The following is a 26,218-nucleotide window of genomic DNA, read 5'->3' as shown; positions in this document are numbered from 1 at the left end:
ATGGGAAGCAGCTCGTCCAGCCAGTACCACTTTGCGTTTCAGAATGCTGAAAAAGGTATGTGGCTTTTCTGCGTGCGAGCTGCTTTTGGTACCCAGTGCCCTTGCTGCGTAGGGCGGAACCCCTTAAGATGGATAGAAAGCCGTTCATTTGTTCTCATGCTGCCTCTTAGAACTGGGTTGCTCTCTGGTGCTCAGCAGACCATCTGTGTTGACAGAGTAAAAGTGTTCCCAGCAGCCACTGCTGTCTCCGGGTTTATCCAGTCTGTGCACAGGTGGAAAAATGCTGTGTAGAGGGGTCTAGAGGGGTCCACCGTGTGCCAGGACCAGCAAGGAGGGAGAAGTAATGCCCGTTCCTGGACCAACGGCTCTCGACCTTCTCGACACTGAGACTCTTTATGCCGTTCCTCATAGTGTGGTGACCCACAACCACCCACAACCAGAACATTGTTTCGTTGCTACTTCCTAACTGTAGTTTTGCTGCTGTTGTGAATTGTAATGTAAATATTTGTGTTTTTTGATGGACCTAGACAATCCCTGTGAAAGTGTCTTTTGACCCTCAGAGGGATTGGGATTCATAGGTCTGAAGAGAACAAAGGTGGAGAAGAAACGGAGCTGCAAAAGCCAAACCTTACAGGATTTTGTTTGTTTGGGGTTTATGTGTGTCTATGAGTGCTCTGCGTATATGCTGTGTGGCACCGATCCCAGTATAGATGGCTATGAGCCACTATGTGGGTGCTGAGAATTGAACTCCACAACCTCTGTTTGGGCAGCCAATGCTCTTCACGACTGTGCAGTCTCTCCAGCCCCTTGTCTGGGGTCTTTTAAAGCAGAGACTCACTGTGGATCTCTGGCTGCCCGCTAGGGACCAAGCTGGTCTCAAACCTGACACAACTCTCTTACGTCTGCCTCTCAGGGGCTGGCATTATGGACATGAGCCACTACATTCAGTCTCCTGAAAGATTCTAAACTTTATCCCAAAAGCATGAAGGAGTTAAAAATAAGGAACTCTATAACAACATTTTTATCTCTTTGGAACACCCTCCTGTCTTATTCGAAGAAAGAATTGAAGACTAAAAAGAAATCAATTTTTAGAGCTACTAACACATCCACATTAGCTACTTTTGCATAGATGTGACCAAATCCCTTACAGGACAAATGTACTATTATTACTATTATTGCATTATTATTGTTGTTGACAGGGTCTCATTATGTGGCCCTGGCTGTCCTGAAACTCACAGAGATCTGCTTGCCTTCCCCTTCCAAGTACTGGGATTAAAGGCATGTGCTACCACAACCTCAATGTAATTCTTAAAATGAGAATGTTGTCTGCGTGAGGGTTCTTCTTGCGTATGATGAAACACCATGGACAAAGAAGCCTGGGAGGCAGGGCAGGGGTCGTTCAGCTTATGCGTTACATCATAGTTCCACATCATCACAGGAAGTCAGGACAGGAACTCCAGCAAGGCAGGAACCTGGAGGCAGGAGCCAGTGCAGAAGCCACGAAGGAGCACAGCTCACTGGCTTGATCCTCATGGCTGACTCAGCCTGCTTTCTTATAGAAGTCAGAACCAGCAGCCCAGGGATGGCTCTGCCCACAATGGGCTGGGCCCATCCCCATCAATTACTAATTAAGAAACCCCCCCTCCCCACAGGCTTGTCTACAGCTACATCTTAATAGAGGCATTTTCTCAGTTGAGGCTCCTTTCTCTCTGATGACTCTAGCTTGTGTCAAGTTGACATAAAACTTGCCAGAACAGTATCATACAAGACTGGGGTGTAAGAAACACTCATCACGTGTTGTGTGGCATAAAGAGACTACCTGTTCTCCACTGAGTCTAATTCCTTGTCCAGATGAAGATGCTGAGGCAGAAGCTGAGTTGTTCAAGCCACATAGTTTGGCAGGATAGTTCAGAGGTACCCAATCTTTTGATATTCATTTTACTGTCACATTGTAGAAATATCACACACACACACACACACACACACACACAAAACTCGTGTTTCCAGCCCCATCTCATAGGCTTACACAGGCTTACATCTGTTTACAGCCTTCAAGGCAGCAGCCCTGATCCAGAGATGGTACCGGCGCTACATGGCCCGTCTAGAGATGAGGCGGCGATGTACCTGGAACATCTTCCAGTCTATAGAGTATGCTGGACAGCAGGATCAAGTCAAGGTATGTGGCCATGACCATAGGGAGAGGGAACTGGCCTGGTGTTTGAAGGTGCAGCTTGGGACCACACTCCTGGATTCTCTTTCCTTCATTGTTAAAGCTAGCCTCCTCTGGTTCTTCCACAGCTCCATGAATTCTTCAGCTACCTTGTGGACCATTTCACTCCCAGAAGCCACCACGAGAGTGAGTATGAGATGCCATGCTGTGCTGTCCTGGTTTAATACTATGGTGTCGATGTGGTAGGGTTACTTTGGGAGTGTAGCTGGAAATTTGCCGAGAGTTTGGGATTGTGTAAGAAGGTTGGCATAAAGAGAGTAATGGCTGAGTAAACTTTAGCCTGGGCTCTCCTGTAAACATCCCTGGAGACAAGTTTACGCGCAAGAAGTTGGTTTACTAAGAAACGCTGGAGGTAGAAGGGAGTGAGAGAAAGGAGGGGTGGAGAGAGATGCGGACCATAGGATAGATTGTGAGCCAGCAGCTCAGGAGGCCTGCGAAGTAATGAAGAATGAACCTCCGGGCACCAGGACCTTGGGGGAAATATCAGCTTGGAAGTTCCTGGTTGAAGGCCTCCTAGAGAGCCGGATGGGAGGGTGGTTGGCTCCGTAGCCTTTCTGGTTCTGCTACCCATGATCCTCTGCGGTCCAGGAGGGAAACCCTTAGCTGGACCTTTAGAGCCTGGCCCCTGGAGGAGGCTGCAGTGCTGGAGATGTCCCAAGCCTCTGCTGTGCCCACTGAACAAGATGAATGGCCTAGAAGCCTTTCCTCGTTGGCCTTGCCCTGCTCTTCCCCGACGTCCTCTGACTGCTCTTTTGTTTTTAATTTTTTTTTTAAGATTTAATTTTATGTATAAGTACAGTGTTGCTGCCTTCAACACATCAGAAGAGAGCACCAGATCCCATTACAGATGGTTGTGAGCCACCATGTGTTGCTGGGAATTGAACTCAGGACCTCTGGAAGAGCAGTCAGTGCTCCTAACCACTGAGCCATCTCTCCAGCTCATCTTTTGACTTAAAAATATATATATATTTATTTTAAATCATGTGTGAAAATGTGTATGATCGTGTCTGAGGAGGCCAGGAGAGGGCATCAGATCCCCTGGAGCTAGGGCTAGAGGTAATTTGTGACATCCCAGATGTGGGTGCTAGGAATCAAACTCAGTCTTCTGGAAGAGCAGCAAGCGGTCCTAACAGCAGAGACATTATCTCTCCGTCTCCTATTTCTGGTGATTTTTTTTTAAATGTAAATGTAGACCAACTAATGATTGTACAGACACAGAAACATAACCTTCCTCCTCGCTCACTACTTCAGTTTCTCTATCACATCCTGGGCTGGGAGCCAGCACCCAGCTGGCAGGGTCCCACAGCACTAAGGTCCCTCAAGGTCTGTTCCTAAACTGGCCTGCCTTTGCCCTCTGCGTCTGAACTAGGAGATTTCCTGAACCGCATGTTCACCGAGGAGAGATTCGCCCAGGATGTGGAGACAGAGAAAGGCGGCGATTTTGAATCCATAGAGGTGCCCGACAGCTACACGGGGCCACGCCTCTCCTTCCCCCTTCTTCCTGACCACGCCACTGCCCTGGTGGAAGCGTTCAGGCTGAGACGAGTAAGCTTAAATGGGGACGTGGGTCCCTACCAACTTGTATTGATGAGTAAAGGCAGACCAAGCCAGCCCGGAAATGTAGCCAGAATCCTATGGCCCGGCAGTCAGCTTCTAAGAGCACAGCCTTTGTAGGTTTGTTCGTTCAGCCTGCAGGAAGCCTGTGAGGAAGGCTCGAGGCTCACACCGCTCTGGGCGTGGGGGATGCAGCTGCCCTCATGCAGTTGACATGTTAGCGGTGTAGGAACAAAAAGGGTTAGTATGCCGTAGCAGAGAGATGAGCTGCGGGAGAGCAGGCAGCCCTACAGTCTTGGAAGGAGGCATCTGAGCAGAGGTCAGCATGCTGAGAGATGCACCCGAGATATCTGGGAGCACAGTGTTGGAGATTAAAAGGAGGGTGTAAAGGCATCGAGTCATGAACTCCGTGGACTGTCCGGGAACCTCAGAAAGCCTGGTGTGATTAGCAAGGAGGAATGCAGAGGATAAGTAAAAGATGCTGGGGCAGAAACACAGGATGATACTCCGTCCGGTTTGCTCTTTAAAATAGTCACTGTGCCCACACCCTATAGGCACACACTCAGTATTTGAAAGGCAGAGACAGGCAGACCTGTCTGAACTAATAATGAAATTGTAGTGCTTGCCAAGTTGAGACTGGAAGGCCGGTGAGGGTGCAAGAGAATCAGGGAAACTCGTCAGTAGACAATGGTCCGAGCAAAACACCGTCTTGGCTTGAAACCCCCCAATAGCCAGTGTAGAGCTGGTGAGAAGTTGTGTGTGTTCTGTGAGAAGAAGCGTGCAGTTCTGTGAGGTACGTAGATCATGATCCTTTCACTCGGACGAGATGAAAGCAGTGTGGGGGTTGGGAGGCCATTTCTCAGTAACGGCAGGATGAGTCCACACCATCAATGTAGGTGCAGGAATTCAGGCATTGCCACTGCTGCAGACACACACCGCTTCCTACGGGCTAAGAAAAAATGTAGAGACTAGACAGGAAAGAGGAGGAAGGAAGGAAAGTCAAAGAGAGGTAGAGTTGAATGACGGGCATCTACAGCATACTGGGTTCCTTCTGAGGTCTGGAATGGCCGGATGTTGGCAGCAGAAGCAGGGCCACCCGTGTTAATTTATTGTGTCCCATTTCTTCCTCCCGATAGCAGCTCCATGCTCGGTATGTCTTGAATCTTTTGCATGAGACCAGGAAACACCTGGCCCAGCTGCCCAACATCAACCGAGTCTCTACCTGCTACAGCGAGGAGGTCACCGTGTGTGGTAAGTGCCGGTGGAAGCCGCCTTCCCTGGGTAGACACAAAGCAGAAAACCCCGCCTTGGAAAGGGGCCAGGAGAAGGAGCTGCAGGAAGACATGCTGGCGGATGAACAGGTCAAATCGTCTCTCTCTCAGCAAGCAGACTGTTTCCACACTTGTCACACATGTATTTTAAAGGAGACATGGCTCAGAGAAGCAAATCATAGTGATTCCAAGTTCGCACTCCATACAGAGAGCAGAATGACCACAATAGGCAACAACACAAAGAAACCCTAACAGTCTGACTTTGTATGTCTTGGTACTTGAGCAAATTTCAAGGCTCACAGAGTTTTTATTTCCAGCCACACACGTGGCCGTCACATAGAGTACCATAGTGACCAACCTTCTCCATCTTCTCAGCGGCATCCGTGTGGACAGAACCATTCCCCAGCAGAGGGTGGTGCGCACCAGGGGAGGGTGTGAACTGGTCCGGCTCGTGTTCCTTGCTCACCCTGTGAGCATCTGAAACTTAGAAATCATGGTTTCAACCAGTGAAAAGGAGATTTCTTGTTAGGTTTTGTAACTTTTTTGAACAGTCTCCCAACACGGGTTCACATGTGAGTGACAAGTTCTGACTTCAGTGGGGTGAACTCCCCAGCTCTTTTCTAATTAGTGCCTTGTATTGTACTGCCTGGTCTTTGCCTCAGTAATAATGTTGCTAATTGACTGTTGGTGATAATCATTAAAAACAAAAACAGTGTTTTCTGCCTTTCAGTACTAATTACAAGAGGAGAGATGAGAGTGTTTGCCCTAAGTTAGCAACTGTTGCTTTCTAACCTCCCCCTTTTCTTGTTAAAGCATGAGTCAGTATGAACTAATATTCTTCTCTCTGTTAGGAGATCTACATGGCCAGTTGGATGATTTAATATTTATATTTTATAAGGTATGAATATCCAATTTAAGTTACTTTCTTGCTCTGAGGCTTAATTTAAAAGTTCAGTTATAAGATCTATCCTTCGTTACACAAATGACTAAGCATTGCTTAGACTGATAATGCTTTATTAGTACACTACAGCTTTGTATGTATACCTTATTTCCATATGTATTAAATTATTTAATATATTAATTGTAATATATGTATATATATGTATATATAAAAGTTTTCTGAAATAAGGTCTTATATAGACAAGAATGGCCTCCTTCTAACTCACTATGTAGCCCAGGCTGGCTTTGAACTCCTAATCCTTCCTGCTTCCATCTTCCAAGTGCTGGGTTTACAGATGTGTGCTATCAGGCTCAGCCTGGTCTTACCTTATTTAATCCCCATGTGGCAGTCATTATGACTATTATTGTTATTGTCATTATGAACCTGGAACTTAAAAGTGGCTTCCATCTTACAAGCCCAGAATCCTTTGGTTCACACCACATGGTTGTTCCTCTGCATCAAATGCCGGCTTTGATGAGCATCTCCTCACTTCTGTGTCTTTGGAAAGGAAACATAAGGCAAGGGAAAGCATTTCCTTTTTTGCTGATATTCCCTGTGTAGAGGAACCCACAGATCACAGGATTGGCTATGGCTCCGACTTAGCAGTCAGATGCCTCCTGCCTTTAACCTAATGTTCTCTCTCCTCCCCCACTGCCTCTTTGTGGCCTCTCATCGGTCTGTTGGAAGAATGGCCTACCATCGCCAGAGAGAGCATACGTGTTCAACGGTGACTTCGTGGATCGAGGCAAGGACTCTGTGGAGGTCCTGATGGTTCTATTTGCCTTCATGTTGGTGTATCCCAAAGAGTTTCATCTTAACAGAGGGAACCATGAGGACCATCTAGTGAACCTACGGTACAAGCCCAGACGTGCTGGATGCTGGGTGCTTCCTCTAGCATTCCTTGCTTTAGATATCTTTTAATCACAGTTTTCCTAAAGCTAGGGTTGCTCAGTAGCAGAGTGCTTATCTAGTATATACAAGGGCCTGGCTGGGTTCAAGTATAAGTAAAAAAAAAAAAAAAGAAGTTTTCTAATTTCTGCAAGAATACACAGTGTATGCTATTTTTAAAGATTTTTAAATTCCATGTTATTTTACTATTGTAGCAAGAACATTACATTTTTACTTATTAATATATTTAGCTTGTAAGCAATAAGGGTTCACACAGAGAAAGTAGCCATTCTAGATAAACAGAAAGACTAGAAAACTTCCTGATGATTCTTTCTGTCTCTTTTCTACATATTCTAAGGGCACAAAGCTAGAATAAGCATTTTTATGACATGTGAGCATTCCGTGACCTCTGTCACTAAACGCATCTTCATGTGTGCTTTGCCTCTGTGTGCAGATACGGCTTTACTAAGGAAGTGATGTACAAATACCAGGTGAGCCCCGTCCCAAGTCCAGCGCCCCCCACCAGACAGTTAAGATGAAACTCTTTGGGGTACACCAGCATGAAGCAGAATGTCCTATCCATATCATTTTCTAGATACACGGGAAGAAAATCCTAAGGACACTTCAAGATGTCTTCCGCTGGCTTCCGTTGGCTACTCTGGTGGATGAGAAAGTCCTCGTTCTTCATGGTGGGGTTTCAAACAGGACGGACCTGGAACTTCTGGCTAAACTAGACAGGCACAAGGTACTGATTCATGAACCCATACAAATCTCTAGTTTCACCATCAATGTGAAATAGAAGTCACAGTGCATGCTGACTGGTGAGAATGTGGGGAAAAGGCTTAGGGTCCCCAGCTGGCCTCAGGGAGCAAGTGTTCTGTAATCCATTAGCAATGTCTACCATGGACACACAAGAGGAGGTTGGCTGCTACTGCTGCGTTTTTGACACCCTTGGTCTAGATAATTGTAATCAGTGCCCCTCAGCACCAACTCCCAAAGAGCCCCTACTTCCCAAATCATTCACATGTGAATTGTTGTTATCTAAATTCAACCCATGTGTGTTCCGCTTTCTTTCCATGTGCAAAGTCAATACTTAGGAGATGTGAAAATGATCCAGAGACTGTGCCTGCCCTTCAGAGGGGGTGGAGAGGGAGACATGGAATGGAGTATAGCCGATGAACAATAACTTTCTATTGTCCATTTGACTTTAGAAATAGAGACCTGAAAGACCAAGGCTTCACTTTCTTCTTATATTAGACTCTTGACTTTTCAGGGTAGCCCATGCATCTCCCCTTCAACTGTCCCATGTGGCTGCCTCTGCAAAGGCCTTCTCTGTAGCTCTTTCCTGAAGCTTCAACAACATGTAGCTTTTTTCTACAAGTCCAGCTGCCCCAGCTCTGAGTGACTCCAATGGTTATAAATAAACACAACAGTGTGCAGTGTTAGAATCAGGGCTGGCTTTGAGGCTTGAAATTTTCAGTTATCAGGTGACATGGCAACTTGGTTCTGTGACATTATCTAGGCAATCACCTGGCCTGTCACCTCCAAGCCTCAATCTGTATTGCCAAGAAAAGTTGCTATTGTACCCAGGTTCTGCACACTAGGGAGAGAGAGGAAAGGACCAGTGTTCTCGCCCCTTCCAAACAATCCAAAATTCGATGACTTTGACCTGCCTCATCAGACTGTTGGTTATATTTGAAGGGAGGTTGGAAATGAGGAGTTTGTTGTTGGCCATCCTGTGAGAAAGAATTGGAAGACAGATCTGGGCGGCGGGGGGGAGGGGAGGATGATAATGTTTGCCACAAACATATTCAAGTTGGAAAGTGTTACCTGGGTTGGCAAAACCTGGTCTGAGAAGTGAGACAGAAAGGGATAAAAATCCTGGTTCTACTGCTTAGAGTTTGTGACCTTGGACAACCTAATATGACCTTAGACCTAACTTGCATAATGGGGATATGAATAAACTCTATTATTGGCATTGTGAAGATTAAATGTAAATAGTCAAATGTGTCACACACGCTCCATGAAGTCATGCTCACGTTTGGCTGAGGTAACACCAAGGTTCACTTGGCTGTGTTTAATGCTTATGTCTTCCTTGTGGGAATGCACTTCTGTAGCAACATCACAGAGTCTAGGAACTTGAAATTCTCTGCCACCAAGCTTAAGATCCAAGATGGCTGCTTGACTACATTCCAGCCAATTAGAAAGGACAAAAGAAAGATACGCTCTTTTCTTTTATGGACAGCAGGTGGCACCTGATGTTTCTCTTCCTACCTAGTTGACAAGAATGTATCCAAATAGTTACAATTACCTGAAAGTTTGCTGTCTCTTTTCCAAAGTGCATGCTCATTATTAAGGTCTACACACACACACACACACACACACACACACACACACACAGAGAGAGAGAGAGAGAGAGAGAGACAGACAGACAGACAGACAGACAGAGAGGAAGACAGGAATAGGTTAGGATGGCAACCCTGATTTAGCTTGTAATGTTGGCTTCCCAAATTTCTGTGTTCCAACTATCAGGGTTGGGCGTGGCTTCACATGATTCAGTGGCCAGGGACAAGTTACACATCCCTATATCCCTATACTCAAATTTAATGTTCTAAAAAGGTGAGGTTTTTGGCAGATGCTGGTGAGAGAGCTCTGTGCATTCGCTGGCTCACTCTGCTTCTGGACATCTCAGCCTTTCCCATTTGTATATCTGTTTGTTTTGGTTTTTGTTTTAGGAATGTTCTAGACCTCATTGTTAGTCAAGGCTGGCCTCTAACTTGTGATCCTCACCATTGTACCTCCCGAGAGCTACGACCACAAATGCACACCGCCATGCCCAGTTTCAGCCTTAAAGTCACAGGTTTCCTTGCAGTATTTGCACATGTACTTAGGGGTGGTTGATATGTAACAAACTTCATGGAGTGTGGGAAGCTATGTAGCCATCAGTTGGCAGACATTGGATGCTTGGGAACTGGAATTACCTGTGTTTGTGAGCTGCCAGATGTAAGTGCTGGGAACAGAACTCTGGGATTATACAAGTGCTGTCGAGCCAGCCTCCACAATGTTGTCTTTTTCCCCAAAACAGGATTTCTCTGTGTAGCCTGGCTAGAACTTACTCTGTAGTCCAAGCTGGCCTCAAACTCAGAGATCTACCTGCTTCTGCCTCCCCAGTGTGAGGATTAAAGGGTGTACCACTACTGGCTCACACTCAATTTATAAAGTAACGTTTTTCATTATCTTGAAAATCTGTTAGAGTGTTTTGCCTGCATGTGTATATGTGCATCGTGTGGAGCCTGCAGAGGTTAGATGAGGGTCAGGCTGGAGCTCAAGTTTCAGATGATTGTTGTGAGCTGCCGTGCGGGTGCTGGGAATTGAACCCGAGTCTACTATAAGAGCAGCAAATGCTCTTAACCACAGGTCCATCTCTCCAGCCACTATTCTTAATTCTAGCTGGCCCTCTTGTCCACCTTCTCCTTTCTGCATCGTCCTGACCCCACCCCTACTTATAATCCTGAGCATATAGGGCCTTAGAACCTAAAGCTAGCCTGGCACCTGATGTTTTTTAAGCTTAACGTTTCACAAACTTTGAGCTCAACCCTTCTGTTTAGCTGGGTTTCCATCTGGGGGGAAAGACAGCAAGCCACAGGAGAGCCAATTATTTCATCTGGAGACCTGTATGTAGCTGTGAAAACATAGCAGTGGAGGGTGAAGACTCTGGATAGAGCAGAAGGAACGGTTTCTTTTCATGGCTACGATTAGCTAACTTCCTAACATTTGGCTGGCATATCTCTGTGTGGGGCTGGTACAGCAGTTTGGACAACCTGGGAGGCCCAAGGAAGAGTGCAAAGAAAGACACGAGGCTCCAGTCAGACTGGATCCAGCGCAGGAAGAGTCTTCGCATCCCTGTGCCACGGATTCCTTAGCTGTCTGTAACTGATGATGCTCTCTCATAGTGCTGGTGAGAAAGTAGGTTGACTTAAGAAAATTGCACCACCATAGTACCTCGCCAGAAAGTCTCAACACACCAGCATCCGAAGTCTTCTTAAGAATCAAAGTTAGAGAATCAGAGCTAGGAGCGGGTGATGGAATCCTTAAAGTCTCCTGAGAGGTGACAGGGGTGTCACTGGTGACTGGTGTTTGCTGAGTCTTTAGTGAACTGGCTAAGCACCAGGTGATCTCAGCTCCTCTCTCTCTCTTCCAGCTGCTAGGAAATGATCCCGGTAGGGCCCGTCCCACTTGGGTACAGCCTCATGTCCCTATGCAGTGTGGACTCTTTCCAAGTTCTCCCCTCTGACCTCTCCAGGACCTTCCTTTGTTCTTGTCCTAAGCCACTCCACTCGGGGGTGGCTGTTTTTTGTATCTCACAGTTCCTGGCTGTATTTGCGGGATGGGGAGGGGGCATTCTGTGCGCATGTCTGGCCTTGCAAAGATGACCTCAGATTCCTTCGGTAGCCCTCGGTCCCAAGCATGGCTGCTGTCTTTGTGTTCGTTGCCAGATTCCTGCCTTCCCGCGAACAGAATGCTTTGTGTTCATTTTTTAACTCGATTACAGCACCCTGATGGCGGTGCTTCAGCTGAAAAGGGCTTCCGCCTCCTCTCCCCTGTCCCTCTGCAACAGGATCACGGGCACCAAGCATACCATTACCTGACTTCCTTTCCCTACTCTACCCACCCGCCTAGCGATCCATGCAATCCGGAACTTCCCAGCAGATGGCGCCAAACCCCAATAGAATAGGGATGTTTGTTTGTTTTGTTTTTCCCGTGTACCCTGTCAGAACCCATGATCTGCCGGTCCATGTTCCATGTCCATGTTTCTGCACCGCTACTGTTCCATTTGTCGGTATTTTTAGGATAATGCTGTGACTGTCCATCAGAAAACCTAGGTTACGTGACTGATTCAAGGACAGTGTATACAGGCGTAGATGCGCTACACACAGGGGTGACCCACAAAACACACACATTTCCACTGGAGGTACAAAATGTTATATGTGTCTTACAAAAATATGTTAAATGTAATTTAAACATGAAATATGACATATATATATATATATATATATATATATATTTCAGGTTTGGATGTGACAGCTATATGGAATTGCTGTGCAAAGTTCTAAGGGTTGTTTCAAGCGCTGTGCTTCTCTTAACCCCAGAAAAGTGCACAGAGCAGCATTTTCTGTGACCTCCGAGGTTTAAGACTGACTTGGATGCCAGACGGTAGTCTGAAAAGACTTAACATTTCATTCTTGTGCGTGCATGCGTGCGTGTGTGCGAGTGTGTGCGTATATTTACTTGTTTATTTATTTGACACATTTAGATTGTTTCTACCTTGCGGTGCAAAACAAGAAAGGAAAACGAGAACCGGCAGAAGAGAAAAGATAACCAGACAAGCTCTGGACAGAAACCTACTCCGTGGTTTCTTCCTCAGAGCCGCTCTCTCCCCTCTTCGCCTTTTCACCTGAGCTCTGGCTTTAAGGCTCACAAAACCTGCAGGTCCTCCAGCATCCCCTGCGGCTCAGCTGACAGCAGGGAGCTATCCCGGAAGGGGCAGGTGCGGTGCTCAGAGGATTTGGAGCTGGAACTGTGCAGGAAGCAAGCCGGCTTCCTGGGGATCAGAGAGAAGGAGGAGCCTTTGCCCTTGGCCCCAGATGCTGACTGTGATGCTGACGCAGGAGGGGTGCTGGAGCCTACTCCCGAGGAGTGGAGGCAGGTGAGTGTGGCCAGGTGCTGCTTCTAAGAATTTGCCTGTCACGGGAGCAAACCGATCAAAAGTCCTGTATAAATGCAAGTGGTTTCCTGAGGCCCCGCTTTCTATCAAGAATTAGAAAACTCTAGAAGGACATTAATTTTTGTCTAATAACTCATGTTAACGTTTTGTAATGACTGAAAGAGGTTGCTGTAGACTGTTTCCCAAGAACTCCTGTTCCAGGACTTGGCATCAGCTGAGGATGCAGGTTAGGTACCACTGAGGATGCAGGTTAGGTACCACTGAGGATGCAGGTTAGGTACCACTCTGAATATTTTTCCATGCAGCAAGCTGCAGCACAAGACCAAGAGAACTAGTTAGTAGCTTCTGTTCTCTGTTTTTTCAGAAAAATATGGGCCTCCCCAGGTCTCTAGAACTATATAATTTACCATACCCAGCTGCTATTCAGTTAGGGTTTCTATTACTGTGATGAAACACTATGACCAAAAATAACTTGGGAGGAAAGGTTTATTTTGCTTACACTTCCACATCAAAGTTTGTCACTGAAGAAATTCAAGGCAGGAATTCAAACAGAGCAGGAACCTAGAGGCAGGAGCTGATGGAGAGACCTTGGAGGGGCTGCTAGCTTCTGACCCAAAGTTCCCCAGGAACCTGTCCAGGGGAGGCATCAATCCCTGTGGGATGGGCCCGCCCTATGAATTGTTAATCAAGACGACAGTCCACAGACTTGCCTAGAGGCTAGTCCTATTGATAAATTTCCTCAACTGTGGTTCCTGCCTCTCAGATAACCGTACCTTGTGTCAAGTTGACATAAAAATAAGCACAACCAGGTTGGAGATGATGTTGGGGCAATTACAGAACTATAAAAACTTGATGGTGTTGCCATTTTTTCATCTATAAAATGGCAGTTTCATAAGGTTCCTCCCATACAGAAAAGAATTCAGGCCGTTTTAAAAGCTAAAATGGGCAGAAGGAGCCGCTGGCTCAACAAAGGAGAGTAAGAAACACACGACACAGTCTCCCAGAGTTATTAATCTGGGCTTCAGGACCAGCCTATACCTGAAGTTTAAATTGAACATCTCTCTTTTTGCAACATGTGACCCACCAACATGCAGATGGTTATAAATCAAGCGCACTTTCCTTAAAAGTACATTCAGGAAATAGCCTATGTCGTCACCCCAGATCTGTCATATCTTCACCCTTCATTATGCCAGACAGGTAGTGATGCTCACCTGAGTCTGGACAGGAGTAAAACCTGAACTACTGGGGAGCTTCTCAGATCTTCTTCCTCTCAAGTTGGCTTTGTCCAGCACAGAAGAGCAAACTAGAAGAATTAATATATACTTATATCTCCCACCATTACCAGGTCTTATGAGTACAGCATAGCTGTCTTCAGACACACCAGAAGAGGGCATCAGGTCTCATTACAGATGGTTGTGAGCCACCATGTGGTTGCTGGGAATTGAACTCAGGATATCTGGAAGAGCAGTCAGTGCTCTAACCACTGAGCCATCTCTTCTCCAGCCCAGTACATAGTTTCTTTCTGGCTCTCGTCTTCTCTCTCTCTCTCTTTCTCTCTCTCTCTCTCTCTCTCTCTCTCTCTCTCTCTCTCTCTTTCTCTCTCTCTCTCTCTCATAATAAAATCTAGCTAGGAATCAGGAGAAAGAAGGACACACAGAAGAAAAAAGGGAATAACAATCTGAAGAGAACAACTTTCGTTCTGTAGGGTAAGGTGGGTAAAGGAAGGTCTGTCCCACTCCTGCATTCAAGGCCTTGAGTGGACTCCACAAGATGTGCTGGCAAACAGACAGGGCATCCTGACTCTTAAGAGAGCCATGGAGACACGAAGCCGAAATACCTGCTATTTCCAGGATCTCTGCCTGCGGGTATCAGCCGTGGGCACAGCTGTTGCCTGAGCAACACTACCATGTTGACCTTTCACATAAAATTCACCAAGAGACCAGGTGTGTGCTTGCTAGCCAATAGGCACATCTGCTCAGTTGTGAAATAGAACACTTGTAGGCTACCTGCCTGTCATCGCCATCCTCGGGAAGTGGAGGCAGGAGGATCAATTGTTCAGAGTCTTTCTCAGCTTGGGATACACAAGACCCTGCCTCAAAACAAACAAACAAACAAGAAATCTGCGGCACTTGGGAGGTTGAGGTAGGAGGGTCACTGTGAGTTCAAGGACAGCCTGGGTTGCTTGGGAAGACCCGGTCTTAAAACAAACAAAAAACCTACCCAAACAAAACCCTAACCAAACAAAACAAGCAATAAAAGGATGTGTAAATCTTTTTAAATTCAGCTTAAGCATCCAAAATATAAACCCTAGGGCTGGAGAGGTGACTAGGTGGCTAAGAGCATTGGTTGCTCTTACATAGAATCCTGAGTTTGATTCTCTGCACCCACATGCCTCTCACAATCATCTGTAATTCTAGTCCCTTGGAACCCAACACCTCTCAGCATGCACAGACAGACATTCAGGCAAAACACCCATTAAAACATTTAAAATTAATAATTAAAAAATCAATAAAATAAAACTTCAAAATACAGGCATGGGTCAAATATTGATCACATAGAAATTTTTTCACTTTGCCTTATTTTTTTTTCTCCTCCTCCCCACCCCCTTCGTCCACCTCCTGTTTTTTCTTTGAATGATGGAGTATACCTCATTTTCTTCCTAGGTTGTAGATATCCTGTGGAGTGACCCCATGGCTCAGGAGGGCTGCAAGGCCAACACTGTCCGAGGAGGAGGCTGCTACTTTGGGCCTGATGTAACGGAACAGTTAATGGAGAAATACAAGCTACAATTCCTGATCCGATCACATGAATGTAAACCCGAAGGCTACGAATTCTGCCACAACCGAAAGGTGGGTTGAACCCTGCAGCTGTAGGTGTCTGTGTAACAGGAGTGGTTCCAAAGAGCTCCTGGGAGTGCCTGGGGTTTGTACTCACTTTACAAGTGCCAGAACGCACGAGTATATGTGCACCTGTGTGCGTGTGTGCTTTTTGAGTCCTAAGGAGATGCTGGTGATAGAACCCAGGTCCTCTGTAAGACAGTACACACTCTTGTTTGCTGAACTGTTTCTCTGGCCCCCACTGGGGTTTTCTATGCCTTTTGTACCTCAGAGATGCTCTATGAGACTTTCTGCTCTCAATATGCTAGGAGATGCTGCACACAATGCCTCTTCTCTCTTCCTTAAGACTTACAGCACACATGGAACAGAAAATGCCCTCGGCCTTACAACCAGAAAACACAAATTCAGTTCACAGTCAAATGTGTCTTCTGTTAATGGACTGTAAACCCATTTTTCTCCCATAGAAAAAGGATTCTGGGAACACAGAGCCCCACCCCATTGTCATTGACTAAGTCAAAGGATACCCAGATACATGCAGATCCTGAATGTCTGCCTGGACAGTGCAAAAATCTAGTGCTCTGTAGGGATGTTTGAGACAGACAAGGAAAGATGTGGCTGTGGAAACACTAGCCTCCGGCTGGAGAGACAGCTCAGTGGTTAGAGCACTGGCTGCTCTTCCAGAGGTCCTGAGTTCAAATCCCAGAAACCACATGGTGGCTCACAACCATCTCTAATGGGATCTGATGCCCTCTTCTGGTGTGTCTGAAGTCAGCTACAGTGTATTTATAATTAATTAACTAATTAAAAAAAAACACTGGCCTCCTATATCCATCAGTAAAAAAGGGTCTTCTCTGTCCGTTGTTCTCAGACTTTTATACACACACACACACACACACACACACACACACACACACACACACATTATATGAATACACTGTAGCTGAAGAGAACAACCACTGAGCCATCTCTCCAGCTCCCAAATTTTGTCTTAAAAGGTCATAAAAAGCTTCATGGGGTAACTCCTTTAAAACCAACACACAGGAGGCAGAGGTAGGCAAATCCCTGTGAGTTCAAAACTAGCCTGGTCTACATAGTGAGTTCTAGGATGGCCAGGGCTATACAGAGAATCCTGTTTCAAAAAATAAATTAATTAAACAAAGGATCCTAACAGTCAAAAGTAAAAGATCAGAAAGTCTGAGAGGACAGCTCTGTTGGGAAAGCACTTGCTGCATAAAACATGGGGGCCTGAGTGCAGCTTCCCAGGACCCACATAAAAAGTTGGGTCTGTAATCCTAGGGCTGGGGAGGTCGAGAGAGGCTGACCCCTGGAGCTCACTGGCCAGCTGGTCTGGATGAAACGGTGAGATCCCACTCATGTAGAGACCTGCCTCAACAAATACTGTAGACAGCAACTGAAAAAGAAACCCAATGGGAGGGGAGGGAGGGAGAAGGGAGGAAGAGAGGGAGGGAGGGAGGGAAAGAAAGAAAGGGAAGGAAAGTGGGGAGGGAGGAAGGAGAGGGAGGGGGAAGAGAGGGAGGGGAGAGGGAAGAGAGGGAGAGAGGGAGAGGAGGGGAAAGAGAGGGAGGGGAAAGAGAGGGAGGGGGAAGAGAGGGAGGGGGAAGAGGGGGAGGGAGGGAAAGATAGAGAGGGAAGGAAAGGGGGAGGGAGGAAGGAGAGGGAGGGGGAAGAGAGGGACGGGGAAGAGAGGGAGGGGGAAGAGGGGGAGGGAGGGAAAGATAGAGAGGGAAGGAAAGGGGGAGGGAGGAAGGAGAGGGAGGGGGAAGAGAGGGACGGGGAAGAGGGGGAGGGAGGGAAAGATAGAGAGGGAAGGAAAGGGGGAGGGAGGAAGGAGAGGGAGGGGGAAGAGAGGGACGGGGAAGAGAGGGAGAGGGAAGAGGGGGAAGGAGGGAAAGATAGAGAGGGAAGGAAAGGGGAGGGAGGAAGGAGAGGGAGGGGGAAAAGAAGGAGGGGGAAGATGGGGAGGAAGAAGGGAGGGAGGGAGAAAGGGGAGGGGGAAGAGGGAGGGAGGGAGGGAGGAGAGGGAGGCCCATCCATGAGTGTGAGAAATAGCCCAATGACTGCTTGACCGTGGGGTTGAGGATGGCGATTCATCAGTATGCCTACATCCCATGCCGTGTCTCTTCTGCTTTCATTTAGGTGTTAACCATTTTTTCTGCCTCCAACTACTATGAAGTTGGCAGCAACAGAGGCGCCTATGTCAAACTGGGGCCAGCCCTGACTCCACATATCGTGCAATATCAGACTAACAAGACGACCCACAAGCTAACCATGAGGCAAAGGCAAGACTTCCCAATGAGCAGTTATCAGGAAACGAATGTCAGTGCCTTGAGATGTTCAAATTCTACAGAACCGTTCAGAATATTGGTATTCAGCTATATTGGTACTGAAATCTAGAGTATACATTATATGAGAGCCCCTGGTTTTGGTCTTTTTGTTGTTATTTGGTTGTTCCATTTGTTTTGAGACAGGGTCTCACTGGCAGGAACTTGCTGTGTAGACAAAGCTGGCCTTGTAGAGGTTCACTTGCCTCTGCCTCCTGAATACTAAGATGAAAGGTATGAGATTAAACTCAGCACTAGATAGATAGATAGATAGATAGATAGATAGATAGATAGAGATATGTAGGTAGGTAGGTAGGTAAATAGATAGATAGATAGATAGATAGATAGATAGATAGATAGATAGATAGATAGATAGAAATATGTAGGTAGGTAGGTAGGTAGGTAGATAGATAGATAGATAGGTAGGTAGATAGATAGATAGATAGATAGATAGATAGATAGATAGATAGATATAGATATGTAGGTAGGTAGGTAGGTAGGTAGATAGATAGATAGATAGATAGATAGATAGATAGATAGAGATATGTAGGTAGGTAGGTAGGTAGGTAGATAGATAGATAGATAGATAGATAGATAGACAGACAGACAGACAGACAGACAGACAGATAGATAGATAGATCTCAGTAGGGTCTCATGTCTCATGTAGTCCAGGCTGGCCTCAACCTCACATATAGCTAAGGATGTCCTTCACTCTCCTGTCCCTTCTGCCTCTGCCTCCTAAGAGCTGAGAATATGGACAGGCACTGCCATACCTGTCTAATTCTGTTTGCAGTTATTCCAATAAAAGACCTGATGCAGGGTATTTTTAAAGAAAATGAGCTTTCTTAGCATATGGTTTTAGAGGCTAGACACATAAGACTGGGCAGCCCTGTGGATCTGTCCTTTCGTGAGGTCCTAACTGCAAGTGGCATCTCATCAGGGATGAGAGGAAAGATCACTTCTTAAGATGGGAGGCAGATGAAGGAGGACCATTAGGTTCCATCTATTTTCATAGCTCACAGAACTCAGTCAAGAGTCCTGTGAAAACTGCCTTAATCTCTTGGCAGTGGTGGCAGGGAGTGGAGATGGGGGCGGGCCATGACCTAAGAACTTTGTTCTTGGCTCCACCCTCTAAAATTCCATCATCACACTGGGCTGAGTTCTCAACACACAAACCAGACACCCTGAGTTATACATCTGGAATCTGTGAGATCAGAGAGAATCAGCTCTTGAAAGTTCTCTCTTATCAACACACGCTTGCTGAGGCAAACACTCACCACCACCCCCCCCACACACACCACACCACAGATACACACACACACACACCACACACCACAGATACACACATACACACACCACATACACACACACCACACCACATACACACCACACACCATACCACACACCACACACACACATACACCACATACCACAGACACACACACACACCACACTACTTACTCTCTCTCTCTCTCTCTCTCTCTCTCTCTCTCTCTCTCTCTCTCTCTCTCTCTCTCTCTCTCTCTCTGTCTGTCTCTCTGTCTCTCTCTCTCTCTGCAGAATTCCAGAGAAACGTATCCAATCTAAGACTGTCCAAGCATGACTCCCTCAGGTTCCTTCTTAACTATCAATGACTACTGTTAGCAAGGTCATAATTCAAATGCTCCCCTAACTGATTCTTTTTAGGGTCCTGTACTTCTGTTAGCTTCCAATGTAACAACAAATTTTAGACAAAGCTCCTGTGCTTGTGTTCTTGTGCAATTTGGACCAAGATTTTGATAGCTCACACAATTTTTAAAGGGCTAATGAAGCCTACATATGGGTTACTGGTTATATAACTTGAATTACAACGAACATTTTTCATCTTAAAAAATGTTTTGCTTTTTGTTTATTTGCAAGAATGTCTTATGTAGTCTAGGCTAGCCCTGGACTTACTATATAGTCAAGACTAACCTTGAATTTATGATCTTCTGCCTCTGTCTCCAGAGTGCTGAGACTATAGGCCAGTACCACCACATCTGGCCTGCAATAAATATTTTTATCAAACATAACAAATGTTTTAAAAATACTTTTGTCAGTTGAAAAGACAGGTTAGCTGTTCATTATTTATAGAATGCCTGGCCTTTGATAAGATATTACAAATTGAATACATTTGGTTTTGTTTTTGTTTTTTAATCTCCTTTGTATCTCTCGTCCCTTTAATTTATTGAATATCTATTTTGGGCCAAGTGTTATGTCCAGAATCATGTGATCGACCCACCCACCAAAATGAGAAAATTGGGCTGGGATTGTAGGTTTGTTTGTTTTTTTTTTTAAGGTTTATTTTATTTATGAGTACATTGTAGCTGTCTTCAGACACACCAGAAAAGGGCACCAGACCTCAACAATTGCAGGTAGTTGTGAGCCACCATGTGGCTGCTGGGAATTGAACTCAGGGCCTCTGGAAGAACAGTCAGTGCTCTTAACCACCGAACCATCATCTCTCCAGCCCTGGAACTGTAGTTTGTAACTACAACACTTGCTTAGCATGGGCAAAACTTGATCCCAAGACCCTCCTCCCCATCAAAAATAATTAAAAAAATAAAACAAAACAAATAGATTTAGTGGTTTCTGTGTTTTATATAAATCTCACTTTCTGTGAGGAAAACATGATTTAGTATGATGGTAGACAGTGAGTTTCAGGCGTTCTGCTAAATGCTCACTATGAATCTATTTAATCTCCATTTCACCCTGTGAGGTCCATGGCCTTTTAAACCAGTTTTTGATGGAACAATTGAGGCACAGCTTGTGTAGAGCACGTGACTACAGAGGTGATCTTTCTCTAGACTTGAGCCACTGGCTGCCCTGGGATGGAGAGGGGAATGAGCTGGAACAATTTTCTCCAAAGCTGAGCTTTTGTGTTACTGAGAAGGGCCGTGCTAGAGCCCAGGACTTACCTTAGATTCCGCTTTTCACAAACCCTTGTTCTTCCTGTTCCAGGATCAGCAGGGTGGAGGAGTCGGCCCTCAGAGCCCTGCGACAAAAGTTATTTGCTCATTCCTCGGACCTGCTTGTTGAGTTTAGGAAGCGCGACCCGGATGAGAGCGGTGAGGATCAAGTAAACAGACCCAGAAGCCTCTGCGGGGCTTGCGCAGGAGCACTGGTTAGGGATGAAAGGTAGCTCATCCCATGACTTCGCACCTTCAGCTTATCATCGTTTTTGTAATTGCTAAGATTATAGTAGAGCATATACTTGGTCAGATGCAGATGATGAAAGCAATGGAATCATGGGAAGGGTCAGGCCCAGAACCAAGGAACCGTGAGTCTCAGGCGTTGGTCCACAGTGAATGCTTGTTTCTGATCTTATCAGCCCCATTTCTATTGTCAACGCTAAACATTCTGGTTTTATTCAACTTGATGGAATTGCCAACCAAACATTGATTAACTGCAGTTCTATAAATATATGTTATTAAGGGTTTCGGTGAATAATATATTCCAAGGAGAGTAAAAAACTGATTCTTTCTTCAGTACTGGGAATTGAACCCAGGACCTTATACATGCTAGGCAGGTGCTCTGTTCTAAGCTACACCAGCACCTACCTTTTAAAACAACCACACACAGACACACACATGCATGCATACACATACACACGTATATACATATATATACAAATGCATACATATATACATACTCATATATACAGATACACACATACATATATACATACAGACACATACATTCACATACATATACACATGCATACACACATATAACATACATACACATTCATACATACACACTTGTGCATGCACATATTTATATACATTCATATATACACATACATACATATAACTATATATGTACAAACATACACACTCATACATACACCTACACATATATAAACACTTATATACACATATACATAAAAAACACATACACACATACACTGTTTTATGATATTTACAAAAATCTTAATGTACCCAGATTTAATAAATAAACACTATGTAAATTTTAATATAGGCAGACATAAAGCTTTATATCACATATTACATACATTTATGCTTTGTTGTCTATCTGAAATTCCTATTTAATTAGCCATCTTGTGTATCATCTGGCAAGCTTAGTTTCCAGCCAACTCTGCCTTGACCAGCAAAAGTAGTGGTAACTGGCGTTATTCAAGGATGCAAGCGTTAAATGTATGCCTGCGAGTGTACCCGCTGAACACGGAACCAGACTTCTGGGTGGCCAATCAACAGGCCAGGTCTTTCCCACAGGCGTAATCCCCCTGAGTGACTGGGCGATTGTGGCAGAGTCTGTGCTGCATCTGGGGCTGCCGTGGCGGATGCTACGGCCACAGCTGGTGAACAGTTCCGCAGACACTCCGTTGGAGTACAAGTCCTGGTTGGACAGCTTGGCCAAAGAGCAGTTGAGCCGAGAGGTAAGGGTGTGGTGGGGTGGTTGAGAGCACACGGAGGCATCTGAATCCTATTAAGGGGTATCTAAATTCTGAAACTATCTGTTACATTCCTATGCATCAGACTGTGTGTTGAGGGGTTTATGGAGTTGTCTTTGTTAATCCCCACAAACAACCTAGAGGTAGGTGTTACCTGCTTTTTTAGACCTGAGAGTGCATTGGCCTGGGGTCATAGCATTTTTCAGCAGTGACTCAGGCTTGGTCTTAGGGTGTACTTTGTGAGAAAACCTATACTAAGCATGTTCCAAGCCCTGGATCAACCTCCAGCAGCAAAACAGAACAAAACCACTTTTATTTCCCCACACCAGGATTTTTTCTCTATTTTAAAACATGAGTCAATAAATAGTTGCTGACAAGGCCAGTTAAGTGAGGCTTTCTCTTGAGAACTTTTGGAAAACCCCTTTATTGCAACATAATTCACACGTTATATAATTCAACCACTTGAAAGGACTCAACTCAGTGATGGTCAGGATGCATTTATCCCTAAGTATGGAGAGTAAGGAGGATGCTCAAGTCTGGGGATGCCCAAATCCCTTAACATGAAACAGCGCGACCACGCACATCCTCCAGGGACTTTACTCTCTGGGCACTTATAATACCTAATGCAATGTAAATACGATGTAAAAATATGTAATACTGGATTAATGATAGGGAAGGTCTGCATATGGTCAATACTGGCACAATTTTCACCTGTGGCTAAACCACAGAGGCTGAACCTAAGGATATGAAAAGATGCCTATATTTGCAAATATCTGTAACCAACCACCAGATTCTATTTTTGAATGGGTTTTTTTGCCAGATGTGGTGCTGTCTCTTTCTCATTAGGGCAAAAATAAGGTTTGTTTTTATTTTTCTTTCGGGCGGGGCAAGTTCACTGGCCCCAAGGACCAAGTCGGGGGAAATCTCCCTGAGAAAAGGAGAACGAGGGAAGAGAGAGAAGAAGCTCCCCCCCCCCCCTTTTTTTCTTACAGAATATTCAGTCGAGTCTGCTGGAAAAACTCTATCGAAACCGATCCAACTTGGAGACCATCTTCAGGATCATAGACAGTGACCATTCGGGTGAGCTCACACGTGGTTCTGTCACCCACGCACAGGAACTATTTCTCCTCGGAGTTGTCCCCAACAGTGTCTGAAAAGCTATTCTCTTTGTTTTGTTTTGAGACAGGGTTTCTCTCTGTAGCCCTGGCTGTCCTGATATCCCCTCTGTAGACCAGGCATCTGCCGGCCTCTGCCTCTCTGTGCTGGTATTAAAGGCATGCACCACCACTGCCTGACTTTACTCTTCTCGCATCAAATGGTCTCAGTGGAATTTGTTTATTATGTATCTGGGGTCTCCCTGTGTCTTCTAGCCTGGCTGAAAACTCCTGGTCACAAGCAATCTTCCTGCCTTTTGCCCCAGGTAGTTGGGTTTACAGTATGTACCACCACTCCTGACTTCATTGGGTGATTTTGGACCTTTGGTTTTTTAAAAACCAATTTAAGGCCAATGAGATAGCTCAGCAGGTAAGAGACAGATGCACACAGCCTGACAATGCCAGAGCCCACAGTGGAAGGGAAGAACTAACTCCTAAAAAGTTGCCCTCTGACCCCAACATGCTTCCTTCCTGTGGCACACGTGGACATGAGCATGCATAAGCGTGTGTCTATGTGTGGACAGAGACATGATTTATAATAACTACAGTGCAAATGCCTTAGCTGAGAATAAAGCTTTGAGGGGCCCCAGGTTGGGTTCAGTTTCCAGAACTGCAGAAAACCAAATGGAAAATGAACTCTGGCCGACTGTCCATGCACCATGGCAGGGCTCTTGCTAGATCAGGATGTTTGCTTTTGAGGTGAGATCTCACTTCACCTGCCTCTCCAGGCTGGTGTCTAAGTCCTGGCCTCACCTGAACCTCACCTCTGTCCCGAGAAGCCAGGAAGTGTGCCCAGTTTAAACACGTTCTGTAAGCAGGATAAATAAGCGTGTATCTGGATGGCTTGACAGAAGACACCCCCACCGACAGTTTCCACCGGATAATGTAGTTCAAGGAGTTCATTTTGTGCATCGTATGGTGTTAAGCAGTATTGCTGGCTTTCATCTGTTCCCAGCATCCATTCTTGTGTTTGTACATCTCTGACACTGTCAAATGCTCCCAGCTAAAGAGCACTCGTGATTCATGCTTCTCTGTGGTCCCTTTGGGAGTTTATATGTCACCAAGAGCCTTGGGGATCTGTATCTGCTTATGAGACAGGGCACAGGTATCCATCCCGTAAGCAGGTCAGACTCTGTTAGCCCTGAAAACTAGATGTGCTCACTCTGACTTCTCCCCTCTGCTAAGGATTCATCTCCTTGGATGAGTTCAGACAGACTTGGAAGCTGTTCAGCTCTCATATGAACATCAGCATCACAGATGATGGCATCTGTGACCTTGTCAGAAGCATCGACTTCAACAAGGACGGCCACATCGACATCAATGAGTTCCTGGAGGCCTTCCGCCTGGTGGAGCAGTCCTGCTCGGAGGGCCACACCTCTGCTGGCCTGCAGTGCACAGTCACGGCTGAGAGTGGCCATAGCAGCCCAGGCCCGTGCAAGGACAGCCTGGTCTGTCACTCGAAGTGCCTATAGGTGATGCCAGGCTTATGACTCCAGTAGACTTGGGGACTTTATCCTGGGAATTTGCCACCATGAGGCATTCAAATCAAAAATCACCTGTATATTTTGCTGGTGGGTGGGCGTGTGTGTGTGTGTGTGTGTAAGTGTGTGTGTGTGTGTGTGTGTCTGAATAGATAGTGGTCCCAACCTCATTTCAGAATCTTCACAAAGTAGAACTTGGGTGTAGGAATGTTTAAATCTCAAATATACTCAGGTTCTCACTGATGATTTAAGTTGAACGCCCTCGGGTTTTTGTTTCACATATTTTATTTATTGTTTTAAAACATCATCAGTAAGAGAAGGTTTGTTTTTAATTGTCTATAATCCTATGACCCAAATATACATCTTTTCATTATACACTTCTCCTCCTGATAGCTATGGAGATTCTCTGATTTTATGTTCTCATTTTTAAATAAATTTACATTTAACAGCACATACTTTTCCATGACACTATATAATTTTCACAGCTAGCATTTAATGGCCGAATAGCTTTCTTTCAAATGAATGTACTATAATCCATTTGGTTCTCAGTTAATAAACAGATATGTTGCTTAGTTTTTTGTAAATGACATCATGCCTAACTTGTAAAAGTATTTTTGAATATGTTTTCTTAGGATACAAATCTCAGGAATGGGGTTTCTTTGCTAAAGGACATTGTATTATTTAGGGTTTTCAGGGAAACCAATAGGCTATAGACATAACTTACTCTGAAGAATTGGCAGGGGCTGGAGAGATGGCTCAGCCAGCTAAGGGCACACGTGCTGTGTGAGCACAACCCCCTGAGTCTATCCCCAGCATTCACATGGAAAGTTGAATGTAGTGCTAGGAGGTGAGGGCCTGGCCGGCCTAGCCAGTCACAGATCGATGGGCTTAGTGAGAGTCCTTGTCTCAACAAGTATGGAGAAGTGAAAACATCATAACCAACCACATCCATACCACACACACACCACACATTACATACACACTACACATATCACACACACACATCACACATTACATACACACTACACATATCACACACACCATACACATGCCACACATTATGTACATACACCACATACACACCACACATTACATACATACTACACATATCACACACACACCATACATTACATACACACTACACACATACACACCATACATACACCACATATATATCACACATTACATACATACTACACATATCACACACATCACACATTAAATACATACTACACATATCACACACACACACACCATACATACACACCATACATTATATACACACTACACATATCACATACCATACCTACACCACACATTACATACACACTACACACACACACACATACACACACACCGTACAT

The 26,218-nt window shown here is 45.4% G+C and overlaps 1 protein-coding gene across 1 annotated transcript; it reads left to right on the top strand.

Moving 5' to 3' along the window:
• PPEF2 (protein phosphatase with EF-hand domain 2) lies at positions 1–24,845 on the top strand (the record flags this gene model as incomplete). The annotated part of the gene is made up of 16 exons (XM_080911308.1): positions 1–55; positions 2,049–2,176; positions 2,299–2,356; positions 3,600–3,775; positions 4,921–5,035; positions 5,907–5,953; positions 6,683–6,849; positions 7,338–7,374; positions 7,479–7,628; positions 12,198–12,590; positions 15,272–15,457; positions 17,603–17,745; positions 20,767–20,873; positions 22,041–22,204; positions 23,212–23,299; positions 24,559–24,845. The coding sequence occupies 16 exons, from the start codon at positions 1–3 to the stop codon at positions 24,843–24,845; spliced, it is 2,301 nt and encodes a 766-aa protein (XP_080767434.1).
• Positions 24,846–26,218: the final 1,373 nt, after the last annotated feature.

This window comes from Micromys minutus (assembly GCF_963924665.1).
Source record: "Micromys minutus genome assembly, chromosome: 1".
NCBI lineage: Eukaryota > Metazoa > Chordata > Mammalia > Rodentia > Muridae > Micromys > Micromys minutus.
The sequence above is the reverse complement of the archived record's forward strand: the minus strand, read 5'-3'. Positions and strand labels throughout refer to the sequence as shown.